The sequence below is a fragment of the Aythya ferina genome, assembly GCF_964211825.1.
Source record: "Aythya ferina genome assembly, chromosome: Z".
Taxonomy (NCBI): Eukaryota; Metazoa; Chordata; class Aves; order Anseriformes; family Anatidae; genus Aythya; species Aythya ferina.
Window position 1 is genome coordinate 53,793,474 of NC_140299.1, and position 17,662 is coordinate 53,811,135.

Here is a 17,662-nt window from a genome sequence, read left to right on the forward strand (position 1 = left end):
GCTTTTCTAATGTCAGGAGAAGAATCCTGAATCAGGCTTTTGCCAGTAAAAAAATCTAAAAGCCTTCTCTAAGCTTATGCTATATGATAAAATGCAGGTATTTTAAAAGTAATTAAGATAAGCTCTCCTTTTAATGACTTCAGAGCTTTTTTTTTTTTTCTTTAAATTGTTTCCGTTCACATCTAAAGATTTCTTTCAAGTGCTTCTCATTTGTAATGCTGTTTTTTTTTTTTTTTTTTATTTTTTTCTTCTACTGTGACTGTATATAGAAGCTGATTACCAAGTTCATGAATTTTCTGAAGACCAGTGCAGGCAGTGTTAGCATCTGCTTCCTGACTGTTATTTATAGGTTCTGATTACTATGTTTCTAGCAGCACCAGTCCCTTCTTTTAATGGCTCTTCAGGTTTTAAATAGTTCTGCAGCCCTTTATGATTTCCAGAAGATACTCAAAAATGTTAACTTCTGGTTCATAGCTTTGCTCTAATTGCATACCAGTTCTTAAGTACAGTATTTACTACTACTACTAGTTGCATTTTTTTTTCTGAGAGAAATCAGAATCAATAGTTTTTTTGATAATAGAAGCTGTAAGCCAAATATTTTCAAATACAGTTTTTGAGAAGCTTCATTGTGCACAATTGTAGTGTAAATTGTAGTTAAAATCATAGAATCAAGGAATGGTTTGGGTTGGAAAAGACCCTAAAGACCATCTAACTCCAACCCTCCTGCCATGGGCAGGGACATCTCACACTGGACCAGGTTGATTCTATAATTCCTTTGGCATTAAATATGGATGATTAATTTTGGTGAAAAAGAGCTTCACTCTCAGCTGGACAGAAGGCCCATAACTGGAATTGGGCTTGGAAGATAAGGTGCAGGATGTTTTATCTCAAAGTGAAGAAAATGTACATAGATTCTATTGTTTGTTTATTCACAGAATCACAGAATCACAGAATTTCTAGGTTGGAAGAGACCTCAAGATCATCGAGTCCAACCTCTGACCTAACGCTAGCAGTCCCCACTAAACCATATCCCTAAGCTCTACATCTAAACGTCTTTTGAAGACTTCCAGGGATGGTGACTCCACCACTTCCCTGGGCAGCCTGTTCCAATGTCTAACAACCCTTTCAGTAAAGAAGTTCTTCCTAACATCTAACCTAAAACTCCCCTGGCTCAACTTAAGCCCATTCCCCCTCGTCCTGTCACCAGGCACGTGGGAGAACAGGCCAACCACGTGGGAGAACAGGCCAACCAAGCTGTGCAAACAAGTAAAAGATGTCAGAGATCTGGCAAGCAGATCTGTTTCTGTATTATCTAATTACTACTGCTTGTATATCAAATACTAAAGCTACCCTGGCATGGCAAATTGGAGGTTTAAATATAAGTCTGGCATATAGAAATTTCATAAACCAAAGATACTGTGCTAAATTTGTGTGTCAAGACAGTGGTGCAAGTCCTACCAGGTTTCTAGTACCTGGAGTGCCTACTGGGTTCTTGAGGTCTGGAGGGTGTTCAGCAGCTAGGAAGTCAGAGCGGTGAATAGAGTAGGATCAACAGTTTTGTGCCTGTAAAACAGGTCTAAAAACTAAGAACAATCCAAGTAATCTAAGGTCAGGCTGCATAAAAAAACTGTAATGATAACATTCCTAATATGGCACAGCTCATATGAGGGATTACCAGTAAATTTAGAAAACCTTGATGAAGCTATTTTCAGTATTTCTTAGACCATGAAGGCTCAGGAGATTATAATTTGCTACATAATTTTTCATCTTGCATAGATTTGCTCGAGTGAATAACTCTGGTCTGAAATGTGGCTTATCGATAAATGCCATTGGACTTAACCCTGTGAAGTGAATGGAGGAGTAAATTTTGTTATCTTCACCGGAATTGTTAGTCAGACAAGCAGGCATGAAATATGAACTTCTAACACAGGGATGTTTCACACTAATGCCACCATTTTTAGGAGGTTGTTGCATGTTCCCTGTTGATTACACATCATTTTTTCTGTTAATGAACCTACTGTTCAGCCCAATGAACTTATTTTCCTGTCGGTGCTGACAGCCAACTCATACAAGAGAGCAATCCTTATGTAGATTTTATGTCTCATAAAGGAGACGAATTGTATTGAAGACATTTGAAGACATACAAGAAATTGTATTGTATTCTCATTTGTTGAGAATCTCACATTCCTTTGTACTCTGCAAGCAGATGATGCTTATGCGCTCTGTCACCATTTAGTGTCAGCCAAAACCTGTAAGGTCAGCATTGGAGTTTAAGCTTTCCATAGTTCAGTGATTTACTTACTCTTCATGTCTTAGTCTTTGTGAATTTCATGGTCTTTCATCTCTGCACTGACTACAGTTCTACCTGGTCTTTTTGTTCCAAAATGTGGTTTATGGTTTCTGATTTGCAAAGCAGAGGACTGAACAAAAAGGAGTAATCTTATAGGGCACCAAAGAAATTTCAAATGTTAATCAGTTTAGATTGTGAGCTTGTGCTGTTTTTGAGATAATGACTATTCCTGTGATAAATTTGTAGTGTTTTTTTTTTTTTTCTTCATTATAGTGATTGTAGCCTCTTTTTGTTGTTTGTCTGTTTAGTTTTGTTTCTTAAGTGCAGTGACTTTAGTGTATTTCTTCAACAGCACAATAAATGAAGGTGATATGAATAGGTGATAACTTTAATTATACCTTCTGCATTCAACCTCGTACGTCTTATTCAGTCTCAATTCTGCAAAAGTTGTTTTCCTCAAAGCAAAATCACGGTAATGTTAACAAGCCTCTTGGGTCAGGTGTAGCTATTGTCCCCTTCATGTTGTATGTACGTGAATATTGAACACAAATACATGTGCTGCCCTCAGTCAGTCTTAAGAGCAACTGAGGCTTCAGAATTGCGTCTGGATGTTCAGGGTTATCAGTATGTTTATATCCACTGTTGTGTTCCTTGCTCCCAGATTAGTGAGTTTCTGTATTCTTCTAACATAAGCTATTGAAACAGTTCAGGAAGGTGAGTACTTTCCCAGCTGAGACTTTGAATCTTACTATGGCTTTCCTCTTACTCACGCCTAGTTGGGCTTGGAATTTTGTGGCAAATTAAACGTAGACACTCATGACGCAGTGGATTAAATTCAGCAAAGATACACACACGGAGGTCCCTCCAGTCACTGTCCCTCTGGCCTCCCTCTCATACAGCCGTATGCTCTCCAGACCCTCTTGCTCCTGACATGAGGCCCTCCAGCTTTATGGCCGCAGGCCTTGCTTGCCGTGAGACCTTGCAGCCCCCAGATGTGGGACAGGGAGTGAAGTGGCACAGAAGGACAGGGAACAGGGGCTCTGACAAGCGAGGGTAGGCCGCAGCGATGAGGTGCAGGGCTGTCAGTGGGATCAGTGTGGTGGCTGGCGCCTGCCGGTGTGTGGCTGGCGCCCTTTATCTTTCCTCCTCTCACCTTCCCCATCCTGCCAGCCTGCTCCTCTGCAGCCCCTCTCCCCCAGCTCTCTCGCTTCCCTGAAGTGTTCCTTAATCAGTCTGCATAGCTCCACAGGCCCCCTCACACTGGTAATACCGATGCTGTCATTTCCCCTTATCTGTTACAAAGTCCAGGCCGATGCTCTTCGGATGTATGGCTGTGGTTTCTTAATGGCCCACCAATTAATGTCTGAGGAGTTTTGGTCCTCTTTACTGTCTCCTTTAGTGCTTACTAATCAGGGGCCTCTCTCTGTGTGTTTTCTTTATGGCTTTCCCTGTTACTTCCCCTTCCCCATGAGGAGAAAAGCTCCTTGACCCGATAACCAATGAACCAGATGATCCCACCTTCCCCATACCCTCACACTCTCTTTTTAGCTGTGCCATGACAATGGAGCACTTCGAGTAGCTGCTGTGAGTGAGAAATCGAACTAATGGAGGCATCAGACAACGAATTTTGTGGCTTTAGGTAGACTCAGCATGTGGAGTAAATAATAGGTGGATAAGATTCATAACGGATTTTGTGCTGACAGATGCACTTCAGGCTAAGCAAGGATGAGAGGCACAGCAGAATGTCTGCAATTAACTTCTGTTAATTTGAGTAACGAAGGCTGTCACTGTACCGGGTTGTGGACAGTACAGATTTAACCTATTAGAAAAGTACCTATTATTTGTATTGCAAGTTTGATTTCTGAAAGATTTCTTTTTTTTTTTTTTTTTTTTTTTTTTTACTTCTACAAATATGCAGCAAGGAGAGAGCTTGTTTCAGACCTTTTGTCACAGGGTGGTAGGGGATTTGAATCTGTTCAACTGAGATTATGCATGAAGTTTCTTACCTTAAACAGAATGTCATTCTAAACAGTATGATTATACTGCAATGCTAACTAAATAGGCTACCATAAAATGAACCTTTCAGAAATTCGCAGGATTTGTCAAGGTGGAAATAACTTGTCTTGCTGTTTATTTTGTTTCCTGAGAGGAAATTGCCGTAAGCACACTTTGAATGCTTAAACAAGTGAAGTTTTTGTACAACTTTCACCACTGTTCTGTGTTCTTGTTTGCAGAATCCAGTTGTGTCCAGTTCCAGCTGGTCAGAAGTAGATGTGCTGATGCTGGCTGGAACAATTGGCCATGTTTTGAGTTTGGGGGCAAGCAGTTTTATAGAAGAGGAACATCAAACCTGGTATTTTCTTATCAATACTCTCTGTTTGGCACTGTGTCAGGAACTTTGTAGAAACCATTTTCTTCTGAAAGAATGTGACCCTCAGCATGGCATCAGTTTGAAACAAAATTTTGACGGTATCGGGGAAGCCTCTGATTGCAAGAATATAGATGTACCAGCATCAGGTAATTCAAAACTGGACAAGGTTGCATCTTCAGCTGAATTCATTAAGGGATCAGATAAATGGATAAGCTTAGCGAGTCCATGGATCATTCTTATTTGCTGTCGACTACTTCGATCCTTGAATCAGACAGGAGTCCAATGGGCTCATCGGCCAGACTTTGGGCACTGGCTGACAAGGTGGGTATCTGATTTATTATCATACTTACTGTCTTATTTATAAATTAATGTATGTTTTGCTTTGTGAAATATGTATACATTTCTATACAATCTGTACAACAGAAAGCGCTGTAAGCATGCAAATGGCATAAACAGTGAAACAACATAAGGAATTTTTCAGAGCTGCTTCATGTGAGTGTAATTCCTTGTGTACTATCAATAGATTATAATCTTAGCCCTGCACCATGACTTATCTAATTAATGTCAATTATACACGTTAGGTTTATCACAGGCAAAAAGTAAATATTTTCCTTGTGTAAGTCAACAGTGGCTGGTTTGGGAAAATAAAAATCACTTAACAGAATTAAACCATTAATTTTAAAACAGAAGGTTCTGCTCAATTCCAGACTTTATGAAGTTGTTGGAGAAGGTGCTGCACATAAAGTTCTTCCTTGTCTGTCACAATCATTTCATGTGTGGGTGGAAAACTGAAGGAATTTTTCAAATGTAGTATGGTAAACAGAGAAAGGGAATTTCTTACAACTTGAAGTACACTGAGAAAGGCTTTTACTCTTACTGCCTTCTAGTATTGTGAAAAACTAGAGACATTGTTCAGTGATAAAAAGTACTTAATATTTGAACTGTTTTCTGTATGTCAGCTGTTGGATGGAGAAGCAACACCTTGCAACTGACTAGTCAGTGTTTTACAGACAGCAGATGGGGAGGCTTTGCTGTGTAAGATAAAGATCCTTCTTGCCAGTGTCTTACAACATGTTGATGAAATGTCATTCATCATTCATTAATAGCGACATGAGTAAATGAACTAATATGAGACTGGTTACATATTGGCAGCCTCACAGATAAAATGCTAATTGCTGTGACAGGCATGAGTGCTGAGAGACATGACTTATGAGGAAGTTCACTGCATTACCGTAGTTGCCCTATACCAGAGCTTTCACCATGCTTCCCTCGTGTGATGAGGTGAGGGACTGAGGATGGAATGTCATATTCCCAGTCCTGAGTCCACAGCACAGAGAACTCCATAATGAGCTAAGCCAGTATGTGACCAGTCAGTCCTATTGTAAATACAGCATTAGCTGTGATTCGTTGTGACTGGGAGAATTTTTTAAAAGATGAATCCTCAACATTTTCCAAAGATTTATTTGCCCAATAACTTCCTGGGCCAGACATCTTCAGACTGGCAGCCCTTTTCTTGGACTGTATGTATACCACAGTGCTATGGAAGAACAACTTGATACTCCTGCAGCTGAAAAGCTGCATTTGTCTTCCTTGAATGTATTGATCTGTTCTCTTGTGCTTTTGTTTGGCACCACAAAGACATGCCTGGATTCATCTTCTAGCACCCTTTAACCCCTGTTGGGTTTGGTGAGGTCTATGCTGAGCCTTCTCTTCTTGATGCTTAACAGTCCCAGTGTTTTCAGCTTCTCCTTGTATGACAGATTCTCCAATCCCATAATCATTTTTATTGTCCTTTACTGCACATGTCTTTCTTTGTACTGGGAAGCCCAGAACTGGACGCAGGACTGAACAGAGAGGAAGAAATGCCTTGCTCGACCTGCTGGTAACATTTTTGCTAATTCAGCCCCAAATGCTGAATACAGTCTTGGTTGCAAGGGCACAACTTGGTGTCCACCACAATGCTCAGAGCCATCTCTGAAAATATGCTGTTTGCCTGGTCAGCCCCCAGCCCATCCTGCTGTGTGGGGTTCTTCCATCTGAAGCGCAGGATTTGGCATTTGCCTTTGCTGAACTCCATGGATTTGTTGTCAGGCCATTTCTGCAGCGTGTTGAGCCCCCCCTGAGTGACAGCACACCCATCTTGTGGTATCCCAGCAGGTCTTTCCGTTTTGCATTGTGTGCAGACTTGCTGGTCTGTCCTGTCATACAGCTCACTAATAACTTTGTGGTACTGATCAGAAGAAGCCTGTGAGCTGGGCAGCTGAGCCAGTTTTCAGTCCACCTCTCTGTCCACTTATCTCAACCCTACTGCATCAGTTTGCCTGTGAGGGTGTTGCAGGAGACTTAAAAGCCTCGATAAAACTGAGATAAACACCACTGCCTGTGCTCCACTCTTCCACCGAGCTCGTCATCTCCTCACAGAATTCTCTCAGGTTGATTAAGTATTAACTTCCCTTTCATAAAGCCAGAACAATCCTGTTATTAAAGCTGTTTGCTTCCCCCATCAGAAAAGCTGAAGTACTGGCAGCTAGATATCAAATCTGAAACTTCAGAATGTCACTGGTGAACTGCTCTCTGTGTTTCCCTCCTAATCATACATGTATATTCAAATCGGGTGTATTTGCTTGGATCTTAAAGCAAACAGAAGAGGACAGGTCCAGCTATAGTCTTAGGCTACGATTGCTTGTTTGGCAGTAGTGGTATATTAAAGAGCCCTTTCCTTACCGTGCAAGGTACCTACTGCCATGCTGTTCCCATCACAGACCCTTTATTTTACCAGCACAGCTGTTATTTTGTCAGTGTGGTGAACTGATATGGCTGGAAAAATAACCAAATCTGGTGTAGGAAGCTCTTGTCTTTCAGATGGATCACATCCCACTCTGATTTACCATGCAGCTTAACAGGCACGTGTTCTGGCACAGTACATGGGCTGGCTTAGTAACAGGATTGCAAGAATGGGCGAGTGTGCAAGCCAGCACTGCTGCTGTTGAAATTCACGTCGAAGCAAAATAAGTATGTGCATCTTCTGAATTCATGCAGGCATAAGCACCTTTTTTTTTTTTCTTTCTGTCATTGTCAAGAATTGTTTAAAAAGACCTATTTGCCTGTCAAATGTAGATGGGAGAGAATTAATGATTTTTCAAAATTCTACTTTTTTCGGGATTTAAAAAAAAAGAGTTTTGGAAAAGTCCAGAGTGCAATACCATGGCAGGCTAAGATGATGTGTAATTGGGGCTGCCACAGCTCTGCCTTTTTCTTTTCAGAAAGCCACTTCTGCAGTGTTCAAAAAAGAGCAGAACCCTGGCATAGGTTGGCTCAGGATGCTGTGAAGCCAAATCCTGACTTAAATCACAGGAGCAGCTTTTAGCCTAACAGGAAAATACAGGATATGTCACCATGGTGACATGTATTTCAGTTGCTTTATATGGTTAAAAGTTTACATTAATAGCAGCATTTTAAGTGCACAGTTCTTGGACTTGAGTGATAGGATGTAGGTGGGGTAAATCCTTTCTTGGGTCTGAAGTGGTTCATAGGATGAGCTTTGGAAAGATTAGTCAATGAATCAAATAAATCTTTGTGCATCCTCTGGATGTTTGTGGGGGTCCAAACTCCTATTGGGTGAGCATGCTTACGTTTTTTTTTGTTTGGAGGTTTTAACTTCTTTGTTGCTTCTCCTTCACAAGAGAACAGTATGGTAGAGGTGTCTGTTTCCCTGATGTTTTGATCAGGATTCAGATGATGTGTTTTCCTTATAGCATAAATTAAAAGTTGGTGATAAGCTGAGTTGCATAAAGCACTTATTCCTCCTCCCAAAATGCACTGCGAGCCTGGAAGGTTGATTGTCATTCTATTTTTAGTATGCGTTCAATTTGCATAGTTATGTCTTAATAGCACATTTTCTAGTAATAAGAAATTAGAACCTTACTCAGATCATGTGTATCTTGTTAGTTTGAGTTAAAGCTGCTCAGGCTTTTTCTAGCCAGGATTCTATTATTTTGTGTTTTTAAGATAAGCTGATGAACAGTCTTCCTTTTTTTTTCCTTTTATTGACTCTTTACATACCTGTAGTGGTGCTCTGACCAACACTGTGCATACCTGGACAGTGCTTAAGTGGCTGAGCATTCATGTGAGGGAAAGGAATTATTGCACAGGTTTGTGCATGGAAAAACGTCAGAAGCAAAACACAGAAATTCAGTTTACTTATAGCATGTTGAGTTATTACCATTATTATTTATTTATTATTTTATGGGGGATTCATTCAACAGTGCTGAAATTAGGGAATTGTTCTATGTTATTTGCAGAGAGACTCTGCAAAAGCTGCTGCAAAGAAAAGACATGCTTCAATGAGAAAATGCACAATAGGAAAAAAGGCAGTAGATGAAGCAGAAGAGAACATCCAATCCCTAACAATTCCCTTGCCAGAAGTAAGGTTTTCTTTTTAATTACTTGGTATTCAGACAGTTTTGTTCAGGTGTTTAATCCTGGTAAGAGCTCATACTTGGAAGTTGTCAGATGCTGCATGCCTCCCTGTAGAAGGGGTGAAGGTGTTAGCTGGAGCACCAGCTTGCAGAGAAGTTTCCAGAAGCACAACAGCAGGGGAAAAGGATTATGTTTTCTTTCAGTAATGTACTTAACTCCCCCAACTAGTGCCACCCCCTAAAAACTAGCATGCAGTGTGAATCCTGTGTATTCTGCTGTATGCTAGTAGTATGAAAGAAAAAATAATAAAAAGGCCTTACCCACCTAAAATGTGATTCTGCACACATTTATAACTCCTTTCACTCCACTAGCATTAGCAGGAGTGAGGTGAGGTCGAACCAGTGGAAGGAAATGTCTTCAATCTTTATTCTGATACCAGAAATATGAAAGTGTAGACCACCAGCTGTTACAGTAAGAGCATAAAATACAAAGTTTTTTCTTTCTTTCCCTTTTCTTTCCCTGCCCACCCCAACCCATGTTCTCAGGTCGTTTCTCATGGAACTCTTGGTACTTCAATGTTCATGGTGTGGCTTAGGCAAACACCACTACATCTAGGATAACAGTAGCATGTTCCTGCTTGATTTTCTGTGTGGGATATCAAAATCATGTAGAAGTTTGCTAAATGGCTGAACTCTGTGTTGAACAACAACAGTCCTGTTTCCAACTGCATGCTAATTTAATATACACTTGCTGCTTTACTGTAAGTACTGTGGTTGGAAGACCTGGAATCTGTAGGTGGTTTATGCTGACCTGACTTTGCTTGCTATAAATCCTTTTTATTTGTTCCTTCAGCAAACTCTTTGAAACACTGGAGTAATATTTTTGTTGTTGTTATTTTTTTGCAACAAATTTACTTGGTTCAAAAAATTCCTAACCAGAAGTAAGAGAAGATTATCAGAAAACACAGACAAAGGCTGGATATAAACCCCGATGCTAGCAGTCAAGAATATGCCATTTGTGACTGGTGTGCGTGTGTCTTTGAACATACCCTAGCTTTCCATTGGGCCTTCTACGAGGATTTTTCTTTGTTGTTTTTTTTTTGAGGGATAGAGTATGATTTCAAGTGTTCACTGTAGGAAATTGCAGGTGTTATTGAATGTCTTGCTTGATATAGCACCCGTTATTAATTCTTTCAGGTAAGAGTTCTTTTTTCTGTGCGTGTGTGTGTTACTGTGTTAAATTTACCTTCAAGAGTCTCTTAACAGAAGTGCATTGATAAAGAGATGAAGACTAAGTTGATGGTGATGTGCTGTTGTTTATATCTGATTTGATTTATCTCACTCTCACACAATGAATAACTAAGAACATATCCTGAAAGCTTTTAAAATTTACCACAAGTGTTCATTTGAAAGATGCAGTGGCTACTAAATCAGTTCTTTATGTATAGATCATAAGAAATTATGCATTCACGATGTTCACAGGTTTCTGCAGCAGTCCATTCATTCCTTTTGCTATCTCTTCCTGTAGAAGAAGGATACTACCAAGGAGCAACATTAAGAGCACATTATATGTTCTGTAGTGTTCTGTTTCTCCCTTTTCTCTACTGTCCTGCAGAGAGCAGTACATCCCCTGGGAGTCCTTCTAAGTCGTATGAGATGTTTGACTGAGTCCTGCATGGAGGACTAACAGGGCATTTTTTCTGCCCCTTATTTTTTCCTATGTGACTTTTTCATGCAACAGCTGATAAACCTATTGGTCAAAACACACCCCATAAAGCATGTACCAGCACATAGGAAAGTAAACCTGTTTCAAGTACTGTAATTTTGATTAAATCAAAGATAAAACTGGAATTTCATAAATGCGATCAGAGTTAATGCAGATAATAGCACAGGCTCAGTATTGGTCTGCTGAAGTTGATCATCTTTTATCATGGCATTTTGAAGTGTGGAAGACAGAGATGGAGGGCTTAGTTCTAATGCTCTAAATGATGTTCTTAGCAGAAGGTAAATTAATAAAATTAGTGTTTCTGGGTCATTTGGATACTGGGAATATTTGCAGTAGGCAAATTTTAGCGACTTTTGGATTATAAGGGGTTTTCTGAAATTACTTAGCTAACTATAGTAGGGATTAAGTGCAGATGACCCCTTTAAATTTTGCAGTACTAAGTGATATCACTGTAGATTTAAATATGCTTATGGCATATTTAAGTATGGCAACATGCTTAATGAAATGCTCTTGGTTCTGTAATGAGTGTTATATACATAGAATGAGGAGGAGCAAACAAACTGTATCTGTACTCTTGGCAATGATGCAAATTCTCAGTTTCTATCCCTTGAATGTATTGGTTCACTACAAGGTGATATTGTATATAAAAAATAATAATCATATAATGCTAATGTATTTATCTGTGTATATGTTTTAAGCTATATAAGTATATTTCTGGTCATTATGGCTAGGCAGTATTTTGTATGCCAAAAATTAAACAAATAAAATACATATGCAGTTACTTAAAAAGGGAAAGTAGTTCAATTCAAAATGTTCATAATGCAAAAATCTTCTATGCCTTCTCCTAGAAAATGAAATCATATGGTATAAGCAAAATATGTTTTTTCAAAATGTGTAAGTAACAAAATCCTAGTTTAAAAGCCTTAGACCTTTGTCCTTTATGCAGCTCAGTTTTTATATAATTAGAGAATAGCTATCGTATGGTAGAACACATTAATAGAACCTCAATAACAAAAATTTTTTGAAACTACTAAATTATTTTACCATATCTCTTGGAAAGTTTATAATAGGTGTCAGTGCAATGATTAATTTGGAAATACAGTGCTTTAGCTAAGGCTTTGTCAAATATGTTTATCAGTAATTGCAGTAGTTTAAAGTTTTTTTGTTTGTCTGTTTTTTTTTCTTTCTAGTTCTGAACATAAGTCTGAACTCTCCTTCTTGGCTGCAGTTTCCCTAGTTATGATCTTCTTTCTGGTTCAAAGAAGATGCTCCCTGGTTTCAAAAATTGCTATGGCACTTGGGCTCCTGGGAGTCTACAGTTACCGGGCAGCCATTGGAAATGTTGTATTTCCATGGCAACATGACAGCAAAGATATTTCAAAGTAAGTTAATCAACAGATATGTAAATCTATTTCTAGAAAGGTGTTAACACTTTCAATATCAGGGAATAGGGTGAAAAAGGATGTTATGTCTAGGCTGGGATCAGATTCTTATGAATAAAACTCTATTTTGTAGATGGTAGGCAGTCAGTTTTTATGGATTGTGCATAATTTTGAATCTCATGAAGTGTCATGCAACTGTCAGATTAGAAATCTGTCAGATAAGGACTAATCTGAAGAAAATCCAGTAGTCATTGTTAGTATTTTTACTATAAAGAAACTCCAAAAACACCATCTCCTCTTGTTTTAGGTGGATTTGCCACATTTAGCAGAGAGTATGCAAAACTCATTTAGCTATTTCGTAGCTTTGAAAAATACTTATACAGTAATTGGGAGAGTTAGTTTTCTGTATCTTCCTTTTGGAGTTAGTTGAGTGTTGTGTAATGTACGGCTTTTCAAGATGTAACAAAATCCTTCATAAGACCCAGGCTGTGCTGCACAATGTATACTGAGGATTTTTATGTGGATGGTAGATTTCTTACAGAAGTAGTTGCTGTAGCTGTGAGGAATCTATTAGCATTTTTAGCAGTGACTACTTTTGGAACATAGCTAAGAGGCTTTAGTTTTCTCATGATACTTCCTCTCATTGCATTGTACCTGGCTCTGCAAGCTTCAAATTTTCTGATATGTCAAAGCTGTGGGAAACTTCCAGAATTAGGTAGAACATTCAATGAGGAGGAGAAGGAATAATAGAAGTCATAGAACAGTTCTATTATGGATGGAATTAAAGTTTCTCTCAGTCGTTTTGAAGTTGATAGGTGGTTTCTTTTGGAGCTTCTTAACTGGGGACCAGAGTTTCAGAAGATACAAAAAAGACTTGCAGGAAAGGATCTTAGGACATACAGAAGATCAGATTTCCTGACAAGATACTTTTATAAACTATATTTACATGTGTATACATCCAGATGTATTTACATATGTCCCATCTTTCCAAATATTGAAGATAATTCTAGTTCTATCCCAGTGTTAGCATTGTGTGTTGTTTCTGCTGGATGCAAAAGTAATGGTAATCTCTTCTTAGTCTGCAAGATTTGGCTCTGTGTTTGAAAATGTTTCTGGAAGCACATCTGATTTCTGGGTGCAACCTCTGGTTTTGTTTGTGTTTTAGTAAAGTCTTTGGGGAATAATAATAATATCCTTGCAATAAAAGAAAAAAAAAACCTACAGTGTGGGACAGAACATTAAGTATAGCAATTGAGCTTCAAGTGAAATGCAATTAGAGAAATAAGTGGAGTATTTAAGACAAAAGCCTTTATTGAAAACTTATTCATTCTGTAGTCAGTGTATTGATTTTAATTACAGGAAGAAAGATAAAGGGCTTTTTTATTATTTCACCTTAATAAATGGTGAATATGATTATTTGCTTAAATTATGTCAGACGTTTATATATCTATGATTATATAGTTATTTGAAAGTTACTCTCAAAATTCTTGAAACAAAGCATTATGAAACAAGCTTTACTGTCAAGTATAGTGGTCTTATACTTAAAGCTCAGCTTGAAATTAAGTGGCTGTTTATCTGGGAGCAATTAACATACCTTTTTTTTAATTGAAATATCTTTGTGCTTATGTGAGTGAGTACAGATACCCTCCAAGACTCCAGACACTTGTCACGTATGGCTCAAGAAGTAGAACTGGATATTCCAAGAGGCTAAGTGCCACATGATTGTATTTGAAAAATTGGCCAAGTGTTGTGGCACTCACTGTGCAACCTTGGCATTACTAAAGACACTTCACATTTTTGCATTTTTGTATACTAACTGGTGCATTTTGTGCACTTTTAAGCAGCCTGAAAAATCCTTCTTGTGTGTTTTTATTAATACTTGATGTGCCCTACCCAGTGAGTTATACCCTTTAGACTCAGCATAAACTGTTGAATAAAAGCTGACAGGGCTAGCAAAATCAGGTTTTTGCCTCTGCGGATGGCATGTGTTCTGCGCCTGGCGTAAGAATTGCAGTGTTGGGCTTTTCCTGTTCTTCAACAAGAAAGATCCAACATCAAATGGTTTAATTAAGTAGCTGTTTTAATTAGTCGGACTAAAAAGTGGAATGTAGATAGCAAGCCTGAGGTCTCTTCAGGTGTTGGGAACACTTCTTTCATGGAGCAGCAGAATTTTCACATGGTACGCCATGCAGGTCCCATCTCCTCCCATTCCATGGTGCCATTTATCTTGCATAAAATAACAAAACCTGTGTCACCTCCTGACAGGCTGGAGTGTTGTCACTTCTAACACGCAGCAGCACACAGCACAGGGATCCCAGTCCCTTACAGCAGCAACTCATGCTAACATAGGGGCTTCTTAAACCTAAAGTAAAAGGCCTAATAGGGCAGGCAGGGTTTGTCCAAAATGACTAGCTCTTCAAACACAGTGTCTTCAGCAAGGAACTCAGTACAGCATGCCAAAAAGGAGGGTAGATAAGTTAGCAGATTTCAGATGTCAGTTGATCTGTCAGTATAGTGGTTCTAGCTCACCATGATTAGATGGCCGAGGTGATAAAAGGTAAAGTCTACTTAAAATGCCATCATGAATGAAACCAGGACTGTCCTTTATATGTGGCTGGAGGTATCTTTAGCATTTTCATGATGTAAAGTGGAGCTAGATCCAGGTGCAAAGTCTAAGACAAAAAAAGGCTGTATGTAGCTACCACATGAGCAATGCTTATTTATTTAAGACAGAGAATCTGCTCTGAAATTCTCCCTCTCCCCTTTGCTGAAAACAAGTGTTATCTCTGAATGTGACAGCTGTTGGGAGGTGGATGAGAAGACAAAATTGAAGAGTGTCCCTTCCTCTGTGGCTCTCACTAAAATAACCTCTAAATTAAAAAATTCAAGGAAGTAATTTGGCCTTCAGTTTTTCTGAGCTCTTTTATGTAATGATAGTTTGTGCTGTTAACAAGATGAGGATATACCGTGCTGACACAAACAAAGTAAGTGCTGTTGCCAAGAAACTGTTCTTTTTTAGTTTGAATTTCTGTGAACCCATTAATCTCAGTTATCACTTAACTGTTTTAATAATGATGTATCCAAAGCAGTTTCCTAAAATTTTACTTCCAAGTTCACAGAACCATAGAATAGTTTGGGTTGGAAGGGACCTTACGGGCCATCTAATTCGACCCCCCCATGCCCTGGGCAGGGACACCTCCCACCAGCCCAGGCTGCCCAAAGCCCCATCCAGCCTGGCCTTGAGCACCTCCAGGGATGGGGCATCCACAGCTTCTCTGGGCAGCCTGTGCCAGGGCCTCACCGCCCTCACAATAAATAATTTCTTCCTTATGTTTAATCTGAATCTGCAACTGTTACCCCTTGTCCTATCGCTGTATTTCCTGATAGTCTCTCTCCAACATTGCATGAATGTATTTGAATACTTGGTAATAATTACATCAGAATTACTAGAGATGTTCAAATAGGGCACGTAATTTCCGCATGAGCCAGAAACTCATTTTGAAACAGGAACTCTGTGGTCTTTACTGTTTGCGTGAAGAAACAAGTCTCTGTGCTTTACAAAAGAATTTAAAAGTCTTCCTACTTCAGGGAGCAGAATACTATTATTTTCCCTCTTGCTTTTTGGTTTTCTTTCACCAATATGGAAAAGAAAAATTGAATTTAAGTTCTCTTACTGGTAATTGTTAAAGAAGGAAGTTGACCTTCTAAAGGTTGAAAGGTTATATAAACTTAAAAGGAGAAAATTAGTTTTAGAAATTTTACCTAGCAATGATTTCTGTGGCCAGATAGTTATACCAGTTACACCAAGTGTAACTATACCCTTACTGTTTTTAGTGCTATGGTCTAATTCACCATATATATTTTTTTAAGTCTAAGAGACTGAAGAATCATCACTTCTGAATGAATTGTATTACCTTTGTAGGAGAACATTTTCATTCACCATTCATATATAAAGGGACTAAAATTCCCTGAGGAGATAATGTATTATAAATTGTGGATAAGATGTGTGGATAATGTGTATTTTTTTGTCTCTTCCAAGATTAAGATGTATATACGTTAAAAATTCTATGGCTATATATTCACTTACTTTTCTTTGTGCCTTGGGCTTTGCTCTTTTAGAATAGCGGGAAAAATCATATATTCTTTTAGAATATAATTTTAAAGCCTACTGGCCCTTGTCTTTGTCAGCTTTTTGGGTGAGATGCTGTGCTTTCTCCAAAAGCTGACTTTCACAGGAAATGCAGAGGCAGATCAATTTATAGTTGCAATGAACAGCAGTAGATACTAATGACACTCGAGAGCATTCATTTTGTTTTGGGATTTGAAAAATATATGTGACTTCAGGGAAAAAATGTGCTGGTTTGTATTATACGTGTGCAACTGTGTAAGGTGAGAAAGTATCTGGGAAAGACGTTTAGATGTAGAGCTTAGGGATATGGTTTAGTGGGGACTGTTAGCATTAGGTCAGAGGTTGGACTCGATGATCTTGAGGTCTCTTCCAACCTAGAAATTCTGTGATTCTGTGATTCTGTGATATGCAGACTGAAGTAAGGGTCTTCAAATGCTATCCCTGGTTGTTTTTTAGTCTGTTTTGATTGGCTAAAACTAAATACCTCTTTATGCTAATGAGTTATGAAAAATCACCGAACAGCTTAAAAGAATAATCATTTTTCAATCAATTTGTTTCTTGACATAAACATTCCATATTAGCCTAAAGAGTATTTTGGGGGAAGTTCATTATGTTATATAAATGGAATAATTACATGAATGTATTTATGGATCTAGACCTTGAATAGTAATAATGCGAATTTATTTTGATTGCATTAATTGACATTTATTTTTATATTTTAGGTTTGTTTAGTTTTTTAGCACAATCTGTTTTGCTTAAAGTTGCTCTGGAGGTGTTGTTATTTAAATGTGAACTAGTTTTAGAGTTTTCATAATTGAGAAAGCCCTCTCATAGAAATGTCCAGTACTAAAACTTAGAATTTGGCCTGTTTGGCAGGACTGAAGAGAGGCTTTGCACCTCTTTTGAAAAAGACTTTTTTTTGACCTGTGAAATAGATAGTAGTAGCTTGTCTTTCTGTTTTATTTGCTTATTCACATATACATGTATATATTTTATTTTATTTCCTCTTTAGGGGGATTACTGAAGCTCGTTTTGTTTATGTCTTTGTTCTTGGCATAGTCTTCACTGGCACTAAAGATTTACTAAAGTCGCAGGTTATTTCTGCAGACTCCAGCGTGAAGAGTACAGGATTATGGGAAGTGTACAGTGGATTGGTTCTACTAGCAGCCCTTCTGTTTAGACCTCACAATTTGCCAGTGTTGGTGTTTTGTCTGCTGATTCAGACAATGATGACAAAATACATCTGGAGGCCTTTGAAATGTGATGCGGCACAGATTACTATCATGCACTACTGGTTTGGCCAAGCTTTCTTCTATTTTCAGGTAAGCTGAATATTCTCCCTACTA

At 38.5% G+C, this 17,662-nt stretch overlaps 1 protein-coding gene across 6 annotated transcripts in view; it reads left to right on the forward strand.

The window, feature by feature from the left end:
- PIGG (phosphatidylinositol glycan anchor biosynthesis class G (EMM blood group)) overlaps positions 1–17,662 on the forward strand; it is a 75,062-nt gene that overhangs the window by 22,207 nt on the left and 35,193 nt on the right. For 5 of the 6 annotated variants that reach the window (XM_084504765.1, XM_084504766.1, XM_084504767.1 and 2 more), the window contains 3 exons: positions 4,525–4,982; positions 11,996–12,187; positions 17,329–17,638. In XM_084504765.1, the coding sequence (XP_084360891.1) occupies positions 4,525–4,982; positions 11,996–12,187; positions 17,329–17,638 (960 nt within the window). The remainder of the gene's footprint in view (positions 1–4,524; positions 4,983–11,995; positions 12,188–17,328; positions 17,639–17,662) is intronic. The other variant, XR_014687346.1, reaches the window with a different exon arrangement.